A 27,642-nucleotide genomic window follows, 5' to 3' on the forward strand; every position below is an offset into this window, starting at 1 on the left:
CCATGTTACATATATATCCAAACGAAGACTAGTTTGTTAAGGCCCTCTATTTCCTTAATTGACGAAAGGCATGCTCAATTATTGGACATAAGGATTCAAGTGATAAAAAGTTCATCCGTTCAAATTCTATTCCACTAATTTTGTGAATCTTTAATTTTCAAAATATGAGTTGTTTATCATAATTGGACAAACATATATTTTCAAAATTTTAATTAAACTCATCATTTCCAAATCTAACCTAATCAGATTAGAGTTACTTATATCTTAACAGATTATAATTAAAAATATGCATTCACTTCTTTTTTTATTATGTATTATAGATCAAAGCTGAGGTTTCCGTGCAATATCAGTTTCGCGCAATATAAGTTCGTAAACAACTTAGAAAGTATCTAGTAACTTAGCTTTCAAATACAAAATGATCCTGATGATGAATAAAAAGCCATACCATGCTTCCTTTTTCTAGGACCATATATATATGTGTGTATAGTCCACCACATAGAAGCAAAAGGAAGGAGAAAAGAAAAGAGGATTTCCTAGTCAGAGTTTCATTCTTGTTGCATGTGTTTCCTTGATTTTGGCTCTATGTATATCTACTTAAATTTTTTACCTCTAGAATTTGTTTCTTCCATATATAAAAACTAAAGTAGCAAAATAACATTGACAACTATATATGCAAAGAGCGCCATCGACGATAAGTGGAGTATTATTCTTCATATATTGACCATACAATTTGCTTTTAAGTTTTAACAATATTTGGTATCCGTGTTTAATTTCCACCTAAAGATCGCAATCAACGTTTTTCTGTTTTTATTTGCTCTAGCTATTGCGGTATAATTTGTCAATTCAAGATATTTGATCAATTCAAGCCATTGAACATGCTTGGTCAGTGGATATAGTTATGGTAGGATGTCAACTCTCTCAGATCACCTTGATGGATTGGTTTAGTTTGTTGGTTCGTATATTTGTTTATATACCTAAAGTCCAAAAATACTCATTTTAATTAAACAATTTATTTGATTAGTTTTTCTTAAAAATTTAAATTAAAGTTGTATTATTAACTAAAATCATTTATCACTCAATATAAGTTGGCATTAGATCGAGGAGATTTGGATGCCATCAATTACATGCATGTTTACTAATTACCCATGTACATGTTGCATTTTCTTACGTGTCTTTGAAAAAAATAGAGTAACTACCCAAACAAGAACATAATAGTATATATAATACATATTGGCTTATTGGTAATTTGATGCAGCTTACAACTTTTGCAAGCCATACAACTCCAATAATGAGGAATCAAGTGAGGTAAGCTATTCCAATTGGGTTTATTAATTAACAAGCAATAATCACTTTTGGTGAAAACTAACACTCCAATTAGTAAAAATTTATATTTTAATCAACTAATTCAATGTTTGAATCTTAACATAGGATGTGTTCAAGGTTTTTGATGAAATTAATCATAATTTATGACGATAAATACTTAATACTAATATTATGATAAATAAAAAAATCAAAAACCACTTCGATTGATAATTTGTAACTAAATACAAAAATCATGTGATATTGTTTACGGGTTTCCACAGTATCACAGTCAATAACTCTGATAGCAACGTATATTTAGATTATTTCCTGTTAATGGGAAAAAGGGAAATACATTGAACAATTAGACTTCTCAACTTTCAAACAGTTTTCAAATTAACTTATTCAAAATTTTCTGATGGCAACGTATATTTTAATGTGATGTCTATCCACGCAATGCATGGCATGCAAGTTGCAAAACCTCTTGCTTCCAAACCTGAAATCTAGAGAGAAAAAAAGGAGCTCTAGTTTAGAATTCTAGTCGATAATGTAGTGTGCAATAAAATCAAATGCTCTTCAACAAAATCAAACGATAGTGTGTGTAGCAAACAAATAAAAAAAAAAAAGTATAAAATACAACAACACTATCTCTTCTCTTATCCCTTATCGCACACTCCTTCAATCAATACGATGCGGGTCCCTCTATCGCCCAAAAGTTCAGCTATCACAACCCAGAAGACAAATGTTATTGTCACCGCGACAAACACGCTCCCAACCTTATTTCCAGCCACGTGACACGACTAAACAGCCAGTAGCACCCAAAACTCCACGCACCCTCTTCCCCAACTCCTCAAACCCGAAAATAAATAAGCAAAAAATAATCTATCTAACCAGGATAAATATCCATTTTTATACTAAAAGTGTAAGAAGATAATATTAATCCTATACAAAATTTAAATTTAATTATTAAATGTGAAAAAATATGATAAATTTAATCATATAAGATTAATTTATCGTTAAATTATAATAATTGAAGAATAATTTGATCATAAATCATATTTTTTTAGCACTAATAAAATATTAAATTATAAAATTTAAGAAATAACTTATTATTAAAATATTTATAAGATTAATTTATTGTATTTTTTACATATTAAATTTAAATTTTACATTTTTAAAGATTAATTTATTATCAATTACCAATTATATATATATTATTTATTTAGGTCTAATTAAACTCTATATCTAACAAATTTGTTTAAGATACTAATAAAAATAATTTAATTAATTAAAATAAAAATAAAACATGTAAAATTTATGATTTGATAACCAAATTAATATTTTCTAACCCAAGGGAACAAAAATTATGAAAGAATAATAAAAAATAAAAATCATGAATTAGAAATTAAAAGGAAAAAAATTATAATTTGATCAAATAATTTTATATATCAAATATCAAAATGTATGATAATTATATATAAAAAAATGTGTATGATAGTTAATTTAAAAATGATATCAACAAAATCTCTTGTGATTTTCAACTCATTCTTAATATGAATTTCAATAAAAATATTTTATTTTGAAGTTCTTAAGAATCAAATAAAATCTCAAGTACTGAAAGAAGTTTACAAGAATTAATACACACTTTGGAAGCATCTAAAATCTTTTTTGATTTATTGAACACTCTAAAATAGTAAAATTACTAAACACTACGTCACTAACTGTAAATAACCATTAAATTAAAAAGTAATAAATCCCAAAAATAAAAAATAAAAAATAAACCCCTCCTCACACTCACAAAAGGTGAAGGGTCCTCACTCTTTCTCATTTCCACATATCTGACAGAAAAAAATGGAGAACTATCAGTACCCGGCGTCGTACCCTGACTCCGGCGAGTCCTCCCCGCGCTCGCGCGAGATCGACTTCGAGAACCCGCCGCCGTGGGACGAGCAGCAGAACCAAAACTACAAGGCCAAGTTCATGTGCAGCTACGGCGGCAAGATCCAGCCCCGCACCCACGACAATCAGCTCTCCTACGTCGGCGGCGACACCAAGATCCTCGCCGTCGACCGCTCCGTTAAGTTCTCCGCCTTCCTCTCCAAGCTCTCCGCCCTCTGCGACTCCCCGCCACAGGACCTCACCTTCAAGTACCAGCTCCCCGGCGAAGACCTCGACGCCCTCATCTCCGTCACCAACGACGACGACCTCGAACACATGATGCACGAATACGACAGACTCTATCGCCCTAACCTAAAACCTGTTAGAATGAGACTCTTCCTTTTCACACTCTCTAATTCAAACCCTAATTCCTCTTTCTCCTCCGAACGCGACCGTTTCGTTGAGGCTCTTAATTCGGGTCCGGTTCCTTCTCAACCCGATCCGATCAAAACCCCACCCGTTACGCCTTCTAATGTTGATTATCTCTTCGGTCTCGATAAAGCCGTTGCTCCTCCAAATCTTCCTCCGAACTTCGCAGCGGTTAAATTCCACGATCCGGTGCCGGAACCTGTCGCTCCGACGCCGGTAGAGTATCAATCGAGAGTTTCCGATCGGGTTGTTGGATCGGATCCGAATGTGAATTCGATGGAAATTCAGAGACAGATGCAGCAGGAGATGCAGCGATTGCAGATTGCGGAGAATGAATATCGTAGAAGGAGTGAGGATGGATTTGCAACTGGTTATGCTGCTGCAGCCGGAGGAGATTATTACATGCAGAAGGTGCAGGAGAAGGTTCCGCCGCAGAATGCGGCGGTGCCGCCTCCGGCGGCGTACTGGTCGGAGAAGCAGTTTTCCGGGGAGGGATATCAGACGACGGTGACGACGGCGGCTCCGGGAGGAGGTGACCAGCCGATGTATGTTATGGCGGCGCCGGGGACGTTCTATCACCACTCGCCGGTGATGCGACCTCCGGCGGCGGCGCAGGGATACTACGCTGTGCAGAGGATGGGTTCTGATGGCTACCGTGAACAGCAGGCGGTGTACGGAGGCATGGCTGCGCCGAAAGCGGGGTTTTCGACGGCGGGGATGGTTAAGGGGCCGGCGTATTCGGAGGGATATAGTGGCGGCGTGGTGAGGCCGGCGGGGTTGCCGGATAATGCGGCGTATGCGCAGGTGGCGTATGATAGCGCGAGTGGGAGACAGGTTTACTATACTGCGCAGGGAGGAGTGGTGCACGCGCCGCCGCAGTACCAGGGGGGTCCGCCTCAGGATGTGAGGCCGGGTGGGGTTTCGGTGGGGCAGGATGGTAAGGTGGTTAACAAGGTTAACCAAGGTTCTGTGTGATTATAATAGCTGTGATTGAGATTGTCATTATGTTAATTTTGAAATAAATAATACACTAAATATGTTTTGCTTTTTTTTTCATGGTTTATATATAATACCAATATTGTTAGCTTATAATTTATGGTTATTGTTTAAATTTCCTTCAATCTACTGATTAATTTTCTAACTTTGTTTTCGCCTCCCTCTCCCTCCTCTGATTATACATTAATCTGAATTTATCAATTTTTCTATTGAGATGATAAAATGTAGAAAAATAATTTGTGGAGGGACCGTAAGATCATCATAATGCTGTTCTGGGTTTGTTGGAGATCCTCATTAGTCATTATGCTGTTATGTGTTTTGTTAGATTTTCAATGCTTCTTATTTCTTTTAATTTATTTTTAGTGTTTTTAAAATTACAAAAGTTATGTATTTGTAGTCCTTCACGAGAGATTAAAATTTATTAATATAGGAGTTAGCAACAAATAAGTTAATAAAAACACTAATTAAGCATGCATAGGGAAAAAGAAACTAGAGAAGAAAGTGTGCAAAGGCATCTCTACATCTGGAAATTGAAAGCTTTGTCTTGGCCTCTCACTCAATCATCCTTCAAAACAACACTTGAGTGTGTGCACCAGAAGGCACTCAAGGGAACAAAAATGTAGCAATCAAATATTGAATGCACGCATGATATTATTATGGCCTATTAAGATAATTTTGGATCCCACCGTTCCATAATGCCAGCTTTTCTTGAGCTTGCGGATAATGTTATGGTGTGCATTCATTTATTTATGGACTTTAATTTGGATAAAATATCGGTATTAATTAATTCAAAGTTAAATTATTATAAAATTCAACAGTTAATAGTTGTATGATAATTTATAATTAGGTGAGAATATAAATTTATAATATATTTAATTAATTTTTATTATATTAAATGATATTAAAGAAAATAAAATAAATTGAAAATAATTGTATTAGTTTTTTTAGTAATATATTTTTATATAAATTAGTATAACAGAAAAGATAAAAGAATTTCACTAAAAAGACCAATTAATTAAGTATTTCAACAAAAATTAATAGATAATATAATAAATATTTTTTTACCCATAATATAATAAAAAAAATGTCATGATTGTTTCCGCTTCCCATTGTTACTTACTTCCTTTGAATTAAAGAAGGATCAGTCTCCACTCTCCCCCCGAATTTCCTCGAAGTTTCATTGCAGCTTCACCCTGGTACATGCAACTACTTGATGACATGCTATGGCAAAAAAATTCTTATACCCAATGGAACTATTAAATTAGGAAAAATCTCTAAAGTGAGATACATCCCTCCCATTTTACTTTAATAAAATATCTTTGAAACATGTATGGAAAAATATAAAAAAAAAAAGTAAGTAAATATAAATAATTAGATATAATATCAATCATTTGATGTCCAAATAATGAAACTAATAAATAATAAGTTGTTGGTGAGGACGTGTTTATATTTTATATAATTGTAAATTTCACATGTTATATTTTTACCCGATGGAGGTAGAAAATTTCTTATTATGTGTTTTCCTATCAAGTGACATTTTCCCGAAGTAAATATGAGTGTTTACCTATAATTCTTCTCTCTGCCTTTTCTTTAATTATAAATACAAATGACAAAATATTTTTTGAATTTAATTATAATATATTTACCAAAAAACATTTACTTTAAGTAATCAATTATGATGATAAATTTATTAATTTTATAATCATTGTCTTAAAATTCATAAAAAAGAATATCTATAATATATTTGTAGTGTACAAATTTTTACTCTAACCAAATAAAAAATAATTAAACTAAATGTTTTATGGACACCTCATGTACGGAAGAATCACTCTAGCGCGGCGCAATCTATTTTGGAAAAGTGTCTTTGTTATATTTTTTGACTTTTTATCAAGGCAAGATACGAGTGGACCACTAACTTATGCATAACTACGTTTGTGAGTTAATTAAGCACTTTTCATTACAAGTTGCAACCACAACTACCTTCACCTTGTCTAGTTTTACAATTGCCTTTTTTGTTTTAAATATATATATTCGTAAGAACTAAACACCTACTAAAATATTTATAACATTCATATAACTTATTATATATATATATATATATATATATATATATATATATATATATATATATATATATATATATATATATATTATGTAAAAAAAAAAAACACTCGTTGTTACAATCTCACCTCAATTGGTTTAATTTATGAACCGCAAAATCTACTCCTTGATTTCATGTATGTAAGGAAGTTATTTATAGAACTAGTACAAGATACTAATGAATTAGCCCTCCTCTGTGTTATCTTTGTTTTGTGTATTGAGATGTAGGAAAAATGAATGTTAGTTAGAACTCTTCAGCAAATGAGTAGGCTTGCTTATTTTGTTCATGAATGGAGTAGCATCTACGACTTTATTCCATTTTTATTAATCAATGACCTTCGAATTTAGTTGAATTCTACCAAAATCTTACGGCTGTGTAATACTACCGGAGTCCGGAAGGTGCGACTCAGTGGCGATTTTTCATTTATAAACCTACATGTTATCACAAATTATAAGTATTTTTGTGTGTGTATGTATAAAAGGGAAGATAAACATAATTATTAACAGAAAATTTAAAACATTAATAGTATAAAATATAATTTCAAAAGAAAATACTAGGCTATATATATAATAAATATTTGAGATGTAAATAATGTAAAAATATTTTTTTTGAAAAAAAAAGAGATTAAAATAAGTGTAAAAAGAACATTTCAAAAAATAATTAATATTTTCCATAATCATTAAAAAGAACATATTTTTAGCATCCAAGGTTGATGGGGCACAACCTTGTGGGCGGTTAATTGGGAGGATTGAGTATTCTATCAGGTGCAAAACTTATATGTGTTGTTTTTAAATATTTTTATTGTTATTTTCTAATCAAAACTAGAACTTTGTCTTAAATACGTATGCTAATTTTTAATATAATTTTTTTATTGTACATATTATCCGTCACGAGTGTAGAATTCTAAAATAAAATTTATTTTACCATTCACATGGGTAGCAATTAAAAAAAATCCATGTAAAAAAAGTAAAAAAGAAAATCTACATCACACCATACACAGTTCATTTTTTTAAGGATAATTGAAGAACAAATATTTGAATCCTGCTATTCTAAAATCCCAGTTCTCATAAGTTTCATCACTCAATTCCCACCAGTGTAAACAGAATAATAGGAAAAGGCTAATATAAAAAGTAGAAAACACAAAGCAATTGTTTTTGGAGCATTAAAGCAAAGGAGCAAAAAGGAGTGGCGTTTAACCAAATCTAGCTTTACTGAATTCTGCAAGACATTTATTAGAATCTATGCGGGTGTCAACGGTGAATAACTTTTTTAGAACAATAATAAAAAAATATTGTTGACTCTAAATGAATTTCTATAAAATTCAAAAAAAATGAATTTCTATAAATTAAAATCAAATCTTTTAAATAAGATTTTTGTAGAGGTTAGTTTATAAGTTTAATCAAAACTAACGAAATAAGAGTCTTTAAATGCTAAATCAAACCAAGTATTACAAATAATGAATGAAATGAAATAATTAGAAAGTGTAAAATAAAGTTAAAGAAGATAAGTAAAAGGAAAAAAAAAGTAGATGAAATTGAATTAAATTGATCGTGGAATTATATATTCGAATCTCACATAATAATTAATTATTCTGAAAATGTGATTTGTCATGCAGAGAATTTTGATTAAATGTTTTTTTAATCGAGGAACAACCATTTATAGACTATTACTCTTCAAGGTTAAAATTCTGAAATTTGGACACATATCATGCTTATAATTGCAACTTCGATCTTTTGAATAATGCCATTACACATGCCCCATATTTGCATAACTTACAATGACTTTTCTTGACCTCCCATATTACCTTTTCAAAATTCCGAACTTGGAATTCTAAGTTTAGATTTTTCACATGCTTGTTTCAATTTTTGGTTTAGACTTTAGACAAAAGAAAGTAGGACTTGACAATTAGTTAAATAGAAATAATTTCGTGTCAGTTCATAAATATGCAATATGCTTGATGATTATTTCTTTCAATTTTGAAAATAAAATAAAGTTTCTCAAAATCTCTTCAACACATGTTAAAATTCTCTTTACCAGGCCAACAACAAGAAGCCATTTATAAGAGTGCGCAAGAGTATAAACTTTTAGCTTGAGTGATTTATTTGTCTACAAATGCTTGGGAATTTGGAATCATGTTCATATATACCATTTAACTTTTCTAATCCAAAAATATGAAATTTATTTTTCAACACTTCCCCTTGGTGCGTTGCATATATAGCATAGGAGAATAATGCTTTCAGTGCAGAAACTGTTTCTTAGGGTATGAAAGCCACATAACATAGCTGATAGCTGCCTAACCAAATATATCTCGTACACAAAATCACAAACCATGTTAAAATTTGCAAAGTTAGAAATAGGGTGCCACTAATTAATCAAAGTGGGTGTAGCCTATAGTGATGATAAAGGCGTGCTTAATTATCGTCTTTCCCTGGTGTTGAAATTTGTCAAAACGAATTAATCACACTTAAACCCTTTAACTCTTCCTAATAGATAAATATTGACACAAATAAAATGAGACAAAAGTACCTTCTAAGAAAAGCAAGAAACAAAACAAATACATGTGTTAACAGTAAATCAATAATTATGCTAGGGTGGTCCATATCATCCAAAATTTCTACTAACTGACGAAGCATCAAAATTACTTTAATATATTAAGCATATAGCGTTTTGAATGGCGTGAATTTTCTGTGCAGATTTGTTGAAAATTGTCAATGCCATGAAAACCAAAATACCTAACAACCAATATAATCTCAAAAAAGGACCTTTCATTTTCGCTCTGTTAGGAATTTCCAAATCCGTTGCCGTCATCAACGTTAAGCTCTTGCAAGCTAGAACATCCCGAAGGAGAAAGCTCACAAGCCGCCACAAGTGTTAAAAAGTAACTTTTGCATTAAGTTGAAAATTTTATACTAAATTTTACATCAAACTTATTTTCAAAATACAAACATTTAAATATAAATTATTTCACTTCAAAATAAATTTTAACCATATTAAAATTAAAACTCATTTAAAGATTAAAAACGAAAACACTAGCAGCTGTTTCACCATACTGCAAATTAACCAATTTTCTTTTAATTATGCAATTTAATTTTGACAGGGGAATTCTACTTGCTCGATGTGTTGGGCAGTGGTGGTGAAGCCTTTGGGTGAAAGACTTAGGGAGAATGTATTTTTAGGGATGTTTGGGGGAGATGAGAAATTAAAAAGGGAGTTTATTAGAAATAAGGGAAAGGCAAATTAGCAATTGCTTACGGCTATTAAACCTTTTTTGGGTCCATACGAAGCTGTGAAAGAAGTGTAACTTTTGAAAGAGGCTCAATAATATGTGCTTCGTTCCATGAAACTTTTGTTCTTATCCTATTATTTCAAGTTTAATATTTCCACAAAAACAAAAAGTGCACTATTTGTACTAGACCAAAACCAAAAGGGTTTAGTGTCCAAAGATAATTTTGTCTCTTGAAAATAATGTGGCAGTTTTGATGAATGTTCGAGGCTATGATTTTGCGGTATAATATTCTATCCTCCGTTATAAAATAATTTAAGCCAAATTTCATTTATTTCAAGCGTGTAAATACATTTTATGTTATTACTTTGAATAATCATTTGATAATAGATAGTGTATATATTGATTGTGTAAATTGTCAAACAATTACAAACTGTTATATATAATTTGATTTTACTAACTGTTATATATAATTAGTTTATTAATTTTTATAATAATTTCTTTAAAAATAGTATTAACTATAATTTTAAATTAATTAACGGTGTAAGTTTTTGGTAAATTGTTAATGCATAAAAATTAAATTCTAATAAATTATGATATAATTGCTTAAAAATAAATAGTAAATTAAAAAAATAATTATATACGTAAAATAATTTTATAACGTATTCAATCAAAATTTATAATATATGATAAATTTGTTAAATTTTATAATAATTATTTAAAAATATTATTAATAATGATTTATAATTAAATGATAATGTAAAATTATTTTAAATATTATGACATTTAAATTCAAAAAACAGAAAGAGAAAATGAGTGTAAAGTCAGAAAAGGAGAGTGTCTGGAGCCTCTATGGCATATTTATATTATGTCGGACACTCTTAGTCTAATCTTGCGCCGTCCAAGCTCATCATGTAGGTGTCTTTTAATCAGACTTGAGCATTGTGCTCACATGGGACTGCATGCCAAGCTTGTCTCACTCATTTATAAGTGAATGCAAGAAGCTTCTAAAGATAAAACAAGTTGCATACCAGTGGGGATTCTCTATTTATCACTGTCTCAAGCCATGCCCAAAATGTCCCTCCAAACTATATATATATATATATATATATATAGAGAGAGAGAGAGAGAGAAATAGTAAATTCTAGATCATCTGCTAAATCTATAACTTGAATTTAAATTTATACGTAACTTTACTTTGAAAATTGTCAACTTGAGAATGAAAACTCATTTCTGTATATATCTTTCATTCTTGGAACACTTGATGCATTAATATTTTCTGAAATCAGGGCTGTGTATAAGTATTTAGAGGTGTCAGGCCAATTTTTTTAAAGAAATTTTAAATAATATTAATTATTAATTTTATATTAATTTTCTAGATTTCTAAGTCACAATTATTTATTAATGTTTTAAAATTAAATTATTTTAATATGTTCATATGTGTGTATGCATTGTGTAGGTATCCACCTAACACCTCATTTTTAGATACAACTAATAAAAAATTAACAAGTGATAAAACAAAACAAAAATTCTTCATTTATTAGCTTTAACTTGATTCCTTCTAATAAAGAAATGATATAACTAGTTCCCTTGATAAATATTTGATCTTATAAAAGATATTTTAAATAATAATAAAAATATTATTTTTGTTTATGTAAATAAATTAAAAATACTTAATCAACTAACTAAACCAAAAATTGTATATATTTTCTGTGTATTTTTAAATATATTTTGTTAACTATATTATATAAAATATATTTTAAATAGATTAGTATTTATATAATCATTTTAAAATACATATAAAATATATTCCTCCCCCCCCTCTCTCAACCCAGTACTCATCATCTCCATTGAAAAGTCATAGAATGAAACTCTTTTGATCCTTCTTGTGCTTGCCATCATAATTCATGCCTCCTAAGGCAGACCCATGTCGGATCCACCTTCCTCATCCCCCAAAAGCACCCTCTCCTACCACCACAACAGGTTTCCACACTTAGGCTCCCTAGGAAGACCATACGCTAACATTTCATAGGTTCCCACAGCAAGCTTGGTTCCTGAAATTCATATGCCGGATGAACATCATTTGTTCATAATGCTCTATATTATGTTTGGCATACTCAATATCTTATTGTTAAACATAAAATTTTTATTTTGGCAGAGCATATATATTGAAGGTTTAATTGTGTTTTTATAGTGCCTAAAAATTCAGGTAAATCTGGTTTTGATTCCTCAAATTTTAAAAATCCATTTTAGTCTCTGATGTTGGTGTGCAAAATGGACATGTATTATTCCTTGGGATTAAGGGAACATTTTTGGGTACCATTATTGAACATAATTTCGATTACGTTCCTAATCAACCAAAAGTTCGACTCATTGCTGCTGGCAATCCCTTTGTCATTTTTGTTAAAACAGAAGATTTCCATTAGTCTCCCTAGTCTGCTGTAGGTGCCACTACACTAAAACAAGGACTAAGACGTGCAAAGTGTGACTGAAACCGGAATATACTTTGAGTGTGCGAACAGGTGCATGCGAGTCTCCAATCAAAGTGCAAAATACTAGTCAGAGCCAAACGTAGTGAACAAACTTTATGCAAAAAATTCAAAATCGTTATTCAGACAGCCGTGTGTTCGGAACTTTGGACTCCAAAAGTGCTACAAATTAAAGAGCCTTCCAGCAAAAAATGGTTTTCAACATTAGATACAAAAGAAGTAACCTTGTATTCTTGCAATTATGTGATGATTAATAAGAAACAAATGGCTACAAAACCACGCCTAAATGTCATTTCTTGACTTCCTCATACTCTGCCTCGGGAGCCTGTTCACCACCCTGAGAACCTCCAGCTGAGGAACTGCCACTAGAACCACCTGACATGTGCTCTCCAATCTTGGAGACAGCTTTGTTTGCAGCGTCAAGCTTTGCCTTAATTTCATCAGCATTGTCTCCTGCCATTGCTGTTCTCAAATCTGATACTGCATCTTCAATCTCTTTGGCCACTTCACTGGGGATCTTATCTCTGTACTCACCTAAACTCTTCTCGATGCTGTAGATGGTTGTATCTGCACTGTTTCTGATGTCAATGAGAGCCTTTCTTTCTTGGTCTTTCTGAGCATGCAACTCTGCTTCTTTGACCATCTTATCAATCTCATCTTCTGAGAGTCCTCCAGATGAACGGATGGTGATTTGTTGTTCTTTCCCAGTGGACTTGTCTTTGGCAGAGACAGTAACAATCCCATTGGCATCTATATCAAATGTGACTTCAATCTGAGGCATGCCTCTTGGGGCAGGAGGAATGCCAACAAGCTCAAATTCTCCAAGCGATTTGTTGTCTACAGCCATCTCCCTCTCACCTTGTAGCACCTTGATACCAACCTGAGTCTGATTGTCAGCTGCTGTTGAAAACACCTGAATGATATCACAAGTTAGAATTAGACTCTACCAAATCGAGAAGAATAGATTTACCAAAATTATATATATTAAACATCTAAAATTACTAATCTACTTAGGGGGGAGGGGGGGATTTATGCACATTTTTTTTATCCCTTGAACCCATTTTCAATTAAGATTTAAGCATATAATTTTATGATTTGAATGTTACATCACTTATGAAAGACTGACCCCATAACCTGGAAAGTGCAAAACGATGATCAGTCAATATTTAAAGATTACCTGACTCTTTTTAGTAGGAATTGTGGTGTTGCGGTTAATCAACCTGGTAAAGATACCACCCAAAGTCTCAATACCCAGAGAAAGTGGAGTGACATCTAGGAGTAGTAGCTCTTTAACATCTCCACGTAGGATACCACCCTGAATAGCTGCTCCCATGGCAACTGCCTCATCAGGATTTACTCCTTTGCTAGGACTCTTTCCAAAGATCGCTGAAACCACCTCCTGGACTTTAGGCACCCGGGTCATCCCTCCAACAAGAAGAACCTCATCAACTTCCTTGATGGATACATTAGCATCCTTCAAACAGCTCTTACACGGTGCCTTTGTCCTTTCAATCAAGTGGTTTACCAAAGCCTCAAACTTAGATCTAGTCAATGTGATATTCAGATGCTTTGCACCAGATGCATCAGCAGTGATGAAAGGAAGATTGATTTCTGTTTGAGATGTTGAAGACAGTTCTATTTTTGCTTTCTCAGCAGCTTCTCGAAGCCTCTGCAATGCAAGTTTATCCTTTGAAAGATCAATATTCTCAGTTCTTTTGAATTCATTCACTAGAAAATCCAATAAAGCATTATCAAAATCCTCTCCTCCCAAGAACGTGTCACCATTTGTGGCTTTCACCTGGACACAAAATAGTTATCAGTAACAATTTCCAACGTTATTTCTAATGACAGGTTGTGAAATATAGGCATAGAATAACCAAGTGTTAATACCTCAAAAACACCATTAGAAATCTCTAAGATGGACACATCAAATGTTCCACCTCCAAGATCAAAAACTGCAATGAGACCCTCCTTGTTGTTCATCCCATATGAAAGTGCAGCAGCAGTGGGCTCATTGATGATTCTTTGAACATCAAGACCAGCAATTCTACCGGCATCTTTTGTTGCCTGTCTCTGAGCATCATTGAAGTAAGCTGGTACAGTAATTACAGCTTTTGAAACTGACTTTCCAAGATATGACTCAGCAGTTTCCTTCATCTTGGTGAGAACAAAAGCACCAACTTGGCTGGGAGAATACTGCTGCCCATTGGCTTCAACCCAAGCATCTCCATTGGGAGCCTTAACAATCTTGTATGGAACCATTTTCATCTCCTTCTGAGTTTGAGAATCATCAAAACGCCTACCTATCAAACGCTTGGTTCCAAAAAGAGTGTTTGTTGGGTTTGTCACAGCCTGACGCTTGGCTGGTGTACCAACAAGAAGCTCCGCTTTCTGGTTGAAGGCAACCACTGATGGTGTTGTTCGAGCTCCTTCAGAATTCTCAATAACTTTGGGATTCTGAAAATGTAATAAATATTAGTCAGCACAGACACCACTGAAAAATTCGTAACAAATTAAGAGAGAGGAAATCTTACCTTTCCCTCCATAACAGAAACACATGAATTGGTAGTACCCAGATCAATTCCAATGACATCATTACCAGCAGGCTTTGAACTGCAGTGAGGATGGAATTTCACAATGAATAAATCTGAGATTGGAAGTACCCACTACCCATATCTCTCTCTATATAAAGTGTAACAATTATCAAAACAGAACAACAAATGGCACCTGAACGGCCGAGACAAACTTGCCCACTTGTTCCCTACATATGATGTCTTTGTGCCACTCGTCAACTGCACAACAATGTGAAAGAAAATTAAGATTACCTTCAGAACAATGCTGACATGATCAACCAAGTTCAACAATCATTATTCCACAAATGATGCCATGATATCAACAATTGTTCATATACTTACTAGGTCCCGAATAGATGAGCAGTTCTAAAAAAAAATAGATTACGTACATCAAAAACAGCATTCGTACTTGTATACAAGTTACAATGAAGTCAGAAGCACAGAAAACGCAGATAATCTAGCAAAACTTCAAGCCAATACATGACCCAATAATCAGTAACATTCAAAGTTAACAAGTATCTCTCAATCTTATATAAAGTGCGGTTCTCAGAACCTTTCTAAAACTGTTAAATTCTAAGATCTAGTAATATTATTGACGGGTTAAAATTTTATTTCTTATTTCACATAAGATTTCACCTTCGCAGCAAAGTCGCACAATCACGGGACATAGAGCCTCGTCTCAGATCTTAAAAATCAATCATTTAAATAAAAAGTTACAGTTTCTAAACACAAGACACAAAGCGATTCGCTATATTCGTCACATAACTCAGCAAACATCTCAGAAAATAAGAAGTGAGGTTAATCGAGTGAAAATGGAGATGCGAAAGAGAGGGCGATGACGGTACCGAACGAAAGGCGGAGAGAGAAGACGAGGGAAGGTCGCGGCGGCGGAGAGAGCGGAGCAAGGCGGTCGCGGCGGCCATATCGGATTGGAAAAAGTGAAACAAGGGCTTTGGAATTGGGCGTTGGAGAAATGCCTGAATGGGAGGGTTTGGCTTTAAATTAGGGTTTAGGGTTTTGTGCTGACGAAAGAAGTGATGGTCGTGAGAGGTGGAAATGAAGGTATCGTATTCGTATTCGTATAGTATACTTTTCTCTAAAGAAAGTATCTGTTCTTCAAGACGTACAAAAGTTTTTCTTTTACAACAACCCAAAAAAATGTATACCCAATATATAAGTGAATTATTATTTATTATTCTGAATAAAAAAAATACTCTGGATAAAAGTATATTATTATTATTATTATCTTACCATTTTTATCTTTTTTTTTTCTATTTATTTTTTCATTCTCTTTCTTTATTTTTTTTATATCTTCTTTCCTTCCATTCCACTTATCTTTATCTTTATCAAAACTTTTATATCAATGACTTTGTCTTAATCAAAACTTTCATATCTCAACAAGATCAAATCATATTGAAAAGGTCTCACTAACACATCGTCAATAACTTTATATATAACGTGTTTTTTATCCATCATCTAATTATTGAATTATAATTATATATTAATTTAATTGTTTATGTAAAAAAATGAATAATAATATAAAAATTAATATAATGATTTATATTTTAGTATATTTATAAAAAAATTGATTTAATGAAATAAGAAAAAGAATGTTTCCTTGGTAATAATATTGTTACAGTAAGTGGAAAACATGACACAAAAATTTGTTGATGGTAGAGTAGTCTGCTATCAAGGGCTGCCAAATAACATGTAGTTGTTCAGACGTGAGAGATATTACTTTATTACGAGGCCGCATTTAATAAGGTAAAAGTTTTTTATTTTTTGAGAATTTTAATTTAGTTTCTCCTTGTTTGATATTAATTTTTAAAAATTCAAAATTTTGGAAAATATTATCTTTTAGAAATGTTTTTAGTTAGTTTTTTTTTAAAATCCACAGGGGAGGTCGGAATCATTTCTAACTTTCCTGGTTAGGAAAAAATTATTTATATGGCAAGACTACATTACCCTTTTTTAAGTATAAAATATCCTCACATAGATTTCCTCTTTATCCAAAAGCTTATTTCCATGGTTAAACATCTTTACTTGACCTATGACATTTAGTAATATTTTTTTTATCTAATAGTAAAAATATTATTAAAAAGTTTTAATAGCATTTAATAAACATCATAACATGAGATATATACAATATTTAATAAAATATCATGAAAATATAATAGTAATATTTATTCATATTTAATAATATTTTTAAAATATTTTTTAAAAAAATTTAACAATATTTTTACTAAGAGTTAGAAAAAAATATTATTAAAGGTTATATGTATAACAGTGATTCAACTTATCCACATGATTATATCTCCTTTTTTTTAATTTTGAAATTTGCAAAAAATCTCTATTTTTCTTTTTTTATAAATAATTTTATATTTTTTTAAACGTAAATCTCCAACTACTTTATATTTAAGTTTATTTAATTATTTATTATTTCATCTTGTACAATATTTTGTAAATATTAAATGATTTCTATATTAACCACCTAATATTTCTTCTATGAATTCAAAAAATCTCTTTAACAATTATATTTATTTTGTTGCAGGACCTCCCTTACAGTAGAGTTTAATAAAATTATTTTAACAAAATGGTATATTTGTAAAAAAAAAAAAATCGTATACATCCATGCAAGTTCTACTATAATCAAATATGAAAAACTTTAATTCCAAGAAACATATATAATCAACCAAACGCATATTAATGATTCTCAAGAATCATAATGTCTTATTTTCATATTGATTATGATATTTTCAGGTATAAAAAACCTTTTTCTCTACTAGATGCTTGTGATCTCTTGACATAAAAAAAATTTCTCCCATACTAAACTCTCCCTAAAGTAAGGTGACATGGTAAAAAAATTAATCAAGTATGAAATAGAAATTTCATATACATATAATTTGCCTAATTCTTATTCTTATATTTAAATATGTATGGATTAACTTCATGCTAAAGAATAATCAATTGAAAAATCTTTTTTTTTTTACTTTTTCTTAGTATTCCCATATTTCGTGAGATAAAAATAATTTTTGTATGTTATTCAAACACACTAATCAACATCAGTTCAGCTCGCCTGTTCCGATGGTTCTGCTGCCAAATTTTGGCAAATCCTATAAGTCAGGTTGTTGCTTATCAATAACCATCTTCATTTTCTAATTTTGTAATAATAATAATAATAATAAAGTAATATAACCTTCATTTAAGCATATGTTACTAGTATAGCTAAGCTAGCTCCCAAATATCAACCAATCTGTTTGTGCATGTTTCGGAAGTTACTAGGATAGTCCAACCCCAACATTTTCGGTTAATCATAACAGTTTCAACCATCAATAAATAGATACTAATATCTAACATTTTGCTGCTACTTTTCACTCTTATTTTCCTTCTTCTCTTTCCTTAAGATAGTAACACACAACACAACAAACTCAACAACAACAACCAGGTAGCTAGAGAAATGGCGGAAGTGAAGAGTGAAGACCCAGAAAATGCAAATAAGAGAGAAAAAGAAGAAGAGGAGTCTCCAATAGAGGAAGAGGGGCTAACAGTGAAGAACACCGACGACCCGACCCAGCCGGTATGGACCTTCCGGATGTGGTTCCCGGGGCTGCTCTCGTGCTCCCTCCTGTCCTTCCTCAACCAGTTCTTCGCCTACCGAACGGAGCCTCTCTTCATCACTCAGATCACCGTGCAGGTGGCCATGCTCCCCCTCGGCCACGTTCGGGATCCCCGGGTTCCGGATGAAGCGATTCTCCTTCAACATGAAGGAACATGTTCTCATTATAATTACCATATTTGCTAAAGCTTTGGGTCCGCCTCGTCCTACGCGGTGGGGATTGTTACCATTGTCAAGGCGTTGTATGGAATGAAGATATCGTTGGTTGCTTCATGGCTTCTCATCATCACGGGGAATTCGAGTACAATAAACACCAAAAAGATTTACAGACACGAGAGAATTTAACTTAAGGCTTATTTATAGGTTTCTTCTCACTCACGTAGTGCCCAACATTTTTCATATTATTTTTCCTGTTTGCATGTGCTTTACCTGTTTGCTCTTCTGTTCTATACTTTTCATTCATGCCACTGTAGATGTATTTTAATTTGAGAAAAAAGACAATGCAAGTGTAAAATAATTTTTCAGTATCATTCAATCAAATATTATCTTTTTATGATTAATTAAATAATAATATAAAATGTTAATGCATCATCGTTAAATTATTTTTAATTTTAAAGGTAAAAGTATGCATTTTTTTCCCCACACAAGACAGGTTTTGTTGTTATTTTTTTATAAGCTGTTTTCTGCTTATAAATTAAAGTTATGATCTGTTTAGTGATAAAGCACTAAAACTTATTTATAATTTGTTAAAACCCAATAAGGTTATGCTTGATAAAGCTTAAGCTTAAGGTTAAAAAAATTAATTTTAAATATAAAGTTAAAAGATATTAAACTAAATTTATTGAATTGGAAGTGCTTCATAAAATTAGTTATTAATCAATTAGTTATTTTTGGTGTACATATAATTAATTAGTTAACAAATGTAAAATGACATAGAAAAACATGTTTATATGATTTTTATACTTTTTTTATTTTTAGAAAAAAAAAATTTAACTAATAATAATTTAAACTATTGTAGTTAGTTTTAAACTGATATAACTTTTTAAGAGATAAAAAATTCATTAAAATTTAAAATAAATAGTATAATATTAAAAGCGGAACTTTATTGAAACAAAGTGCTTCAGCTTAAAAGACAACTTTATTGGGTTGTAGCAGACAACAATTTCTTCTCAGTTGTCATTTTCAATTTTTTCTTGTTAAATTATTATATTTTAATTAGAGGGTTTGGGAATAATCCATATAAAGGAGAAATGTGGCATGCACCATCATTGCCTCCCATCACCTTTTCTCATAATATGGTTGTGGCAATCTATAGCATTGTCTCTTTGCTGTCTCATTTCACATGATTTCTGGCATCACAGCGGATAGAAAATGCGCAATAGCCTTAGAATTTTCAGTAGGAGTCATATATATTTGTAACAAAAATAAGCAAAGTGGTTAGGCTGGCTAAGCAACCAGCTTCAATTTATTAGGATCATTGATCAGTTAGAGTTAATTCTCATACTCATCTCCTAAAAATACTGTATTGCTATATTCATGTCATCTTATTCGGTCAATGCCAATCTAATACCATGATTTCCTATCACCATTCACCACACCAAGTTGGTGTCACATATCACCTCTCAAAACTCTGATAACAACAATGTTTTCATTTCCTTATCACAGTCATTTAAGTATGCATCTCATGCCAGATGTAGCCAAAAAGGAAAAAATGTTGTTGTGGTGGCCTTCTCAAGTTTATATATATTTACTTACATACAAATTAACCTTGTTGATAACTTGATATGCAAAGCTTTGCAGGAGAAAGATGAGCGCAGATTTTTGCAGGCATCTTGTTCAGCCCTCTTATCTCACCCTTCTTTGCTATTGTCAATGTCTTTGCACAAGAAAATTATCAGGGTGTAAACACCACCGGAAAGATTTACACCAATGAGTCATGATCAATCACATAAGAAAATTTGACACCATATTTTAACCCAAAATCATGCTGCTCAACTTTTTTACTTCTATTCGATGTGGGACTTTATCTCACACTTGTATTCTAATAATTTCCCCCCCTCAAGTGTGAGTTTCTTTCACATGGTAACTTTCCCCTAGAGTGGAAGTTATTATCATCCACGAGTATTAGATCTTACATGCTCTAGGTATTTGTGGTACTTACACCGGTGCTCCATCCACAAGACAATGCAAATGCAAGTCTTTTATAATTTTATGAGTTCCACATTATTTTGTAGGATTTAGAGATACTTTGCAGTTGCATGATGTACAAAATGGTTATCTGACATCCAATGCGTTGAATGCCAATATCATTCAGAGAAAATTCATGATATATGATTTAAGTTTGTGTTGAAAAGAGAGAACATATTGAACAGCTGATGTTTTTTGAACAATTTTCTTATGAGCTAGTATTAGAAGTTTTCTTATGGCAAATCTTAGGAAGATGTGTATGCCTTAATGCGGCTGAATATGCACATGAAACATTTAGGAAACAAAGGGAGCCTGGCTTCTTTGCTTTGCAGCTTAAATTTTCATAGAACTATCAGCAGCTTAAACATGCGGGGAGGTTGTAGAGCGGTATCGTGCTTCAGCAAAGGGCAAAGAAGATATCCACACAAAACTGATGAAAAAATACAAAGACATACCTACATGGTGGTTTTATGTGATGCTGGTCGTGACGCTTGTGGTTTCTCTCGTGCTATGCATCTTTCTAAATAACTAGGTTCAGAAGCCGGGGTGGGGACTTGTCGTTGCTGCAGCCTTGGCGTTCATATTTACTCTCCCAATTAGCATCATAACTGCCACCACAAACCAGGTTAAAATCTTGCAACTTTTGCTCCCCTACAATGTTCACTACATGTAAAAGGCAATAATCTCCTTTCAGTCCCATTATTTGAAGATAAAAAGTTGGCATTTTTTGTTTTGTTTTGTATACACACACATTTAGAAAATACACCAAAAATCAAAGAGACAACTTATTGTTGTTCCAAATTGGTGTTCAAAGAAACATTTGCCGTCTCCTTCTTGTGACATGGCGTGGACAATTTAACCAAATTTGTAGATCATAGCATATGAATACATAACTTAAAATAATTTTTCGATGGCTAATTGCGAATCTAAGGATAGTTTAACCTTAGGTAGAACCATGAAGTTTGTATCATGTATGGTAACATTTTTAGCTGGACAGTCAACTAATAGTTTTAAGTAACAAAGTAAGTACTCTCTTCATAGGGGCAGGACCTTAAATTTTCAAGTTATAACCTGTTTAATCTTATGCTCTGCCTACTGATACCAGGACTAAATATTATTACTGAGTATCTCTTTGGTATCATCTACCCCGGAAGATCAATAGCAAATGTATGCTTCAAAACCTTGGTGATTTGAAGCTTGGTCACTACATGAAGATCCCTCCTAGGTCAATGTTTTTAGTTCAGGTATATTCATCATGTTTACTTCTACTCACCTCACCCCCTTCTATGCCTAACCTTTGTGTCACACACAAATAGATTGCACTATACTCATATTACATTTCTTCTATAGTATCTAATTCACTCCATGTGTTTGTGTAGTTCATCGGTACAATGCTTGCTGGAACCATCAACATTGGTGTGGCATAGAAGGAAGTCACTGGACATGTCCAAGTGACCGTGTTTTCTTGGACGCATCAGTCATCAATAGGGCCAACACTAGTTTGGATATTGCACAAGACATTCCCCAAGCAGTCATGGATTCCCTTGATCAATCTTCCGGTCCTTCAGGGGGCAACTGGAATGATGCCACCAGCAACACCACTGAACTACAATGCCTGGATTATAATTGGAACAATTTTCAACTTCTTTATCTTTCGCTACAGCAAGAAGTGGTGGCAGAGATACAACTATGTTCTATCGGCAGCACTTGATGCAGGGGTTGCTTTTATGCCTGGAAAACACAAGTCTCAAAAGGGTTTTTTTCTTTGCGCACCTACCAAATGATTAGTACACTCAGTACAACATGCCCAATTCCATTTTTGTCTTTCCATCAAATTCATAAGGATTGTCAATTCAAAATATATATATTTTTTAAAAATTCAAAAATATATTTTATGAATTAATTTAAAATTAATGATCCAAACAAGAATTGAACATGCAACTTTCATATTATCAATATAATGTTCTAACCAACTAAACTAATAAACTAATTATGTTTTAAAATAATTAATATCATTATATATAACACTAAATTTTTTAATATATATTTAATATACATGTAAATTTAAATAATAAATTTTATGATAATTAATTTTGATCTAATAATTAATTTTTTTACATATATAAATTTTTATGAAACCTATGATTTTTATTTCAAATTTATATATGTAAAAAATACATTATTAGATTAAAATTAATTATAATAAGATAAAAAAATAAATTAGTAGATTTATGTTAATAATGTATTTTTTTTACATATATAAATTTTTATTAAACTTATGATTTTTATTTACAATTTATATATGTAAATAAATTAATTATTAAATCAAAATTAATTATCATAAATTTTATTATGTAAATTTATGTGTATTAAATATACATTAAAAATTTTAATGTTATATATAACAATATTAATTATTATATAACATAATTATTATATCATCGTACTAATAATATAAAATTTATAGGTTCATCGGACTTGGCCATCTTGCAACTTGCCCAACAGCTAAGGGAATAGTGGTAGATGGTTGCCCTGTATATTGATGACTACTTTAAATGGTTTTTTTTTTTTTTTTTTCATTACAACGGCTTCTTTTATGAATGCGTATATATTTTATTTTCCCAGGAAATAGTGTTATGTTTTTCAATCAGCAATTGGAAAATGTTTATTAGTATGTTTTCGTGATATTTGAACGGCAGTTATTTATTTGAAGGGTTTATTTGATGCTTTTGATTTTTTTTTAATTAGTATTTATTTAAAAAAAGAATCGACGTAATTATTCGTTCAAACTTGTGCAAATATAATACATATGAAATAGCATTTTTGCCATATCAAAGTCATAAAAAAATGTTAAAATCTGATACTAATATAAAGTAAATAAAAAATTAATGACTAATTTTTTTAGATAGGGAGATCATGCTAATTTACCACATTTTATTTTTATGAGTTATTTGATACGATGGAGCTGGTAAAAAACCCACGCTTTGCAAACAAAATAGTGCGGCGGATGCAAGGAAAAGAAGAGAAGAAAGCAAAAGTTACTGAACTTATTTATTAATGCTTCATAAATATTTTTAATCATAGATTTAGGCTGAAAAGGATAAAAATTGCAATAGTAATCAGAAACTGCAGCTAAAAGCTGTAAAGTTGCCAACTGGTGGTTGAAGAAACATTGCCAGAAACTCACCAGAATTTAATTTTCATGAATTTTTCTTTTTAATTGGCTAAACTTGAATATCATCTTCAACTTATGTCCTTAAAGTCAACTCCAACAGTGGCGTGTTTACTCCCAAGATCAATGCTTCCATGTTGCTCAGGCTTCACCTTATTTTTCCTAGTCTCATCATGTGCTGCATCAACATCAGCACAGTCTATGGATCTGTTATGATAACACTGCCATCACCTTGGATATCATTTGGGAAATGCAAGTGTCATCACCTCATCTGTCTCTTCCTGAATAGATCCCCTCTAATCAAATGATCAGCTTTGCAAGTAATTTCAGGAAAGAAAGCTTGTATACATTGCCATCAATGTTAAAATTAGATACTCAAACCCAGAAATCATCGTGATGAAATTACCTGAAATCCATTGGTTATATTCATCCAACCTTATTATGAAGGAGCTAGAACTTGGGGAACCACCTCCTCCATAAGCCTACATGTTCCCAGAACAGAAAACTCATCAAATTAAATGTTAAACAATCAGAAGGTAAGACAAAGATGTATCCATGTGTAAAACAAGCAAGGCACACCTTTGCAACTTCAGAGGTATCAGTGGAACTATCAGTGCTACGCAAGCACATTTTGAGATTATTCCGTTGCATGAATATCACAGCCCCTATTGGCCTGTCATTGGTGAATAAATCTAATCCATCAGATTATATAATTCAATAATTCTTTGATACAATTAAAAACCCCACAAAAGGTCGTGGCAGGATATCATGGTTATAAAATAATCTGATATAAGTACATTTTTTAGATTCTTCACTTAACCCCTAAGAACCTTCATCAAACAAGGATACTCAAGTCAAGACATAATTCTGGACTCTCTGACAGCTACAATCAGACGAAGAATCAACATATCTAGTCCAAGCAATAATCAAGCACCGAATGCTTTTCTTCAAGATAATAAAGTCTCTTGTATGTGTATATATATAAAATTTCATGTTGATATTATATGATGGCATAACTAACATGTGATTAGTGCTATGCATCTGCATTCTTCCTCATCAAGCAACGAGCCAAGATCCTGCCTCAAGTTCCATGGAAAAAGGACTCAGTATTGGAGAACATCAAATGCATAACACATTTAAGTGGCAAAATACCATAGAGACACTGGAACTCATGAGGTCACTATTTTAGGTTATTTTAATTCAGTGTCTAGTTATGAGAAGAAACTAATATTTTTTTGAAGAATTTGCTTAAACATTAGTTCAGCATCTATGCTAATGCCACAGTGGAGCTATTGACAATATTATTTCCATGCCAAGTTTGAAATTGCTGTCATTACCAATTGTTGCTTTTGTTCTTCTGTCAAGAACTTCCAAATGTAATTATTTTTAGAATCACCATACTCACCAAAAACATTCAATAGAGTTGAGCCAAGCTTTAAATTAAATATTTCTTTGTCTCAGACAACCACTGGGGAACATCATTCTGCTAACAAGATAATAATATCATATTAAACTTAGATTTGATAAACCTTTCTTTTCAATAAATTACCTCACCTAAGACCAGTAGCAGCACTTTTTACACTAAGAAGCTTGCCGATTTCATCACTTAAGTTGGAGTTCCCATCTGCCCGAACTCCCTACAGAGCAATCATGGCAACAAAACATGATTATAAATCTCAATCACAAAATTGTGGGTGGCACAACATCGCAAGATGCCATTATATCAATAAAACTGGCAAGAATTAGTTATACATTGAACATTAAAAAAGCAGGAGACAAAATTGTGGGTGGCACAACATCGCATGATGCCATTATATCAATAAAACTGGCAAGAATTAGTTATACATTGAACATTAAAAAAGCAGGAGACAAAGTTCATGGCACAAATTTGAATTTCATTCATAATTGATTAGTTTTAAAACAACACAAATTAAAAGAGAGAAAAATTAAGGCATATTAATAACAATAGAAGTAAGATGATTGTAAATATTACCAGGCACTCTCCATAAAATCCTCTACCCAGTCGAACCCTGAAAGCCTTTTCCAGCAATTTGCTTGCAGCATTCTGGCGAGATGACACACATGAATTTCCTTTAGTAATTAAATCTTCAGCACTTAATTTCAGCAACTGCCATGAAGATTTTTCAAAGAACAGAACAAATTCAGCAAAGACATGATAACTAGAGAGAAATTGACAATAACTTACACTAAGAATTGGAATATTACACAGCAAGGCATATAAAAGCAAGGAAGCAACACAGTAGATGGTGCTATGGCATGAAGACTTGTAATATTAGTATATGACACTATGGCAGTGTAAATAGAATGCAAAATTCTGAATTTGTACAAGTCATGCTCACTTCAAACAACCAATTAACTTATCAAAATGTATTTTTCCCTTCCCAAGCAGGGAATAAATAATTGACAAAACTGACAGGAAAAAAATGGTAAGGCATGTCTACAATCTCTATCTTACAGAATAATAGTTCTATAGTTTCTATTGAAACAGATTCATTTTAATTAAACTGAAGAGTTTCTTCAGTTAGCCTGCCCGAGCTATTTGACATGGTCTATATACTTCTTAGAAATAAAAAAATGCTATGCGTTCATAAATTTGTTTCTTAATCCATTTTTTTTATATGAATTAAAGTAAAATTCTAAATTTTTGCTCAACAACAACAATAAGAAGAGAACACTTTAAGACAATCTTAAAAGATGATCAACCAGTCATGCCTGCTTGTACATGTATGGATTAGAAATGCAGTTAAACCTTGACCGCCATTCACTCAGTCCAATATTAAAGGCCCTAATGCCAGGCAAGCTCCATCGGCGAAGATCTCCATCCTCAATGTACTTAAGCATCAACTCCACTCGGCCTTTGTCTTTTGAGTCCACCAAACATGGAGCCTCACCCTTAATGAAATTCAGGCATATTTCAATTTCAGTCATTGCTGTATGAGATACTGCAGAATTAAAGCACATAAAAGAATTTATATTCTTACTTACATTAGAAATATTAGCATCCTCACATTTGCCGGCAAAGTACTCATAAACAACACTGGAGCTACTCTTCTCAAGATTTACATTAATCATAATATTCTCAGGGCAATCATTGGCAGGGGGAATATGTCCAAGTACCGATTTCCGATGATCAAACCCAACAATCCTAGATAGATAAAAGCAACCAATTTAATATGCAAACAAAACCAAACCACACGACAAATTATACAATAACAGGACATTAGTATTTATTAACCTACTTGCATTTTGATTTACGAGAAAGGTCGAAAAGGAATTCCTTCGGAGGAATAAAGTCAAGTAGATAACACGTCTCCAGGCCTTCAAAGCACAAATCTTCAACCCTGTTGTCACAAATATGTAACTTCATGAAGGTATCATTAAAAAAACCACGACTTTCGAGAACACCCCATTTCAAGTTTTCAAACTTAAAAGTCGGTAAAGCACAGAAATTAGAACTTCAAATGCTCAACGACAAGAAACACAGAACCCCATTAATGAAAGATAGGAAATTTATTGAATAGAAGAAGAAGGGTGTGAGAAATGAACCTGAGAGCGAGAAGGGGAACCGAAGAGAAGGGTAATATGAGGGAAGGGAGATTGTGGTGAGTGTAGAAGAGGTGAGCAAAGAGAGCAGAGAATGCTCCAGAAAAGGAAGGGT

General features: G+C 32.3%; 3 protein-coding genes and 1 pseudogene across 11 annotated transcripts in view; 2 read left to right on the plus strand and 2 right to left on the minus strand.

Moving 5' to 3' along the window:
* The first annotated feature begins 2,893 nt into the window (after positions 1-2,893).
* Positions 2,894-4,655, plus strand: LOC100810467 (uncharacterized). The gene has a single exon (XM_003530960.5). It carries the CDS (start codon positions 3,151-3,153, stop codon positions 4,579-4,581), a length of 1,431 nt encoding a protein of 476 aa, XP_003531008.1. The 5' UTR covers positions 2,894-3,150; the 3' UTR covers positions 4,582-4,655.
* A 7,859-nt stretch (positions 4,656-12,514) lies between these two features.
* On the minus strand, positions 12,515-16,031 carry LOC100811003 (heat shock 70 kDa protein, mitochondrial). Its single transcript, XM_003530961.5, has 6 exons — positions 15,834-16,031; positions 15,143-15,207; positions 14,950-15,028; positions 14,306-14,872; positions 13,593-14,213; positions 12,515-13,328 (listed from the first exon to the last, which is right to left on the minus strand). Exons 1-6 carry the CDS (start codon positions 15,909-15,911, stop codon positions 12,705-12,707), a joined length of 2,034 nt encoding a protein of 677 aa, XP_003531009.1. The 5' UTR covers positions 15,912-16,031; the 3' UTR covers positions 12,515-12,704.
* A 2,387-nt stretch (positions 16,032-18,418) lies between these two features.
* On the plus strand, positions 18,419-22,588 carry LOC100778049 (oligopeptide transporter 4-like; annotated as a pseudogene).
* A 1,241-nt stretch (positions 22,589-23,829) lies between these two features.
* The window catches only part of LOC100778583 (uncharacterized), a 4,095-nt gene continuing 282 nt past the window's right edge, over positions 23,830-27,642 (minus strand). Inside the window, exons 1-9 of one of the 9 annotated variants that reach the window (XM_041017980.1) lie at positions 27,531-27,642; positions 27,224-27,325; positions 26,970-27,129; positions 26,697-26,876; positions 25,957-26,091; positions 25,518-25,600; positions 24,543-24,636; positions 24,370-24,445; positions 23,830-24,259 (exon numbers count right to left, since the gene is read on the minus strand). The exon at positions 27,531-27,642 is cut by the window's right edge and continues 282 nt beyond it. In XM_041017980.1, coding sequence (XP_040873914.1) covers positions 24,231-24,259; positions 24,370-24,445; positions 24,543-24,636; positions 25,518-25,600; positions 25,957-26,091; positions 26,697-26,876; positions 26,970-27,129; positions 27,224-27,325; positions 27,531-27,642 — 971 coding nt within the window. In that variant the 3' untranslated portion in view covers positions 23,830-24,230. Of the gene's footprint in view, positions 24,446-24,542; positions 25,447-25,512; positions 25,601-25,956; positions 26,092-26,696; positions 26,877-26,969; positions 27,130-27,223; positions 27,326-27,530 lie in introns of those variants that run through there. The other 8 variants (XM_041017981.1, XM_014778401.3, XR_005892527.1 and 5 more) reach the window with 8 other exon arrangements.

This window comes from Glycine max, chromosome 8, assembly GCF_000004515.6.
Source record: "Glycine max cultivar Williams 82 chromosome 8, Glycine_max_v4.0, whole genome shotgun sequence".
Taxonomy (NCBI): domain Eukaryota; kingdom Viridiplantae; phylum Streptophyta; class Magnoliopsida; order Fabales; family Fabaceae; genus Glycine; species Glycine max.

Coding starts and splice junctions, on each gene's coding strand:
- LOC100811003 (XM_003530961.5), bottom strand. CDS start 15,911: ATGGCCGCCGCGACCGCCTTGCTCCGCTCTCTCCGCCGCCGCGACCTT. Junction 14,873..14,949: donor TTTCTGTTATGGAGGGAAAG/GTAAGATTTCCT, acceptor TTACATTTTCAG/AATCCCAAAGTTATTGAGAA. Junction 14,214..14,305: donor TTTCTAATGGTGTTTTTGAG/GTATTAACACTT, acceptor TTTTGTGTCCAG/GTGAAAGCCACAAATGGTGA.
- LOC100810467 (XM_003530960.5), top strand. CDS start 3,151: ATGGAGAACTATCAGTACCCGGCGTCGTACCCTGACTCCGGCGAGTCC.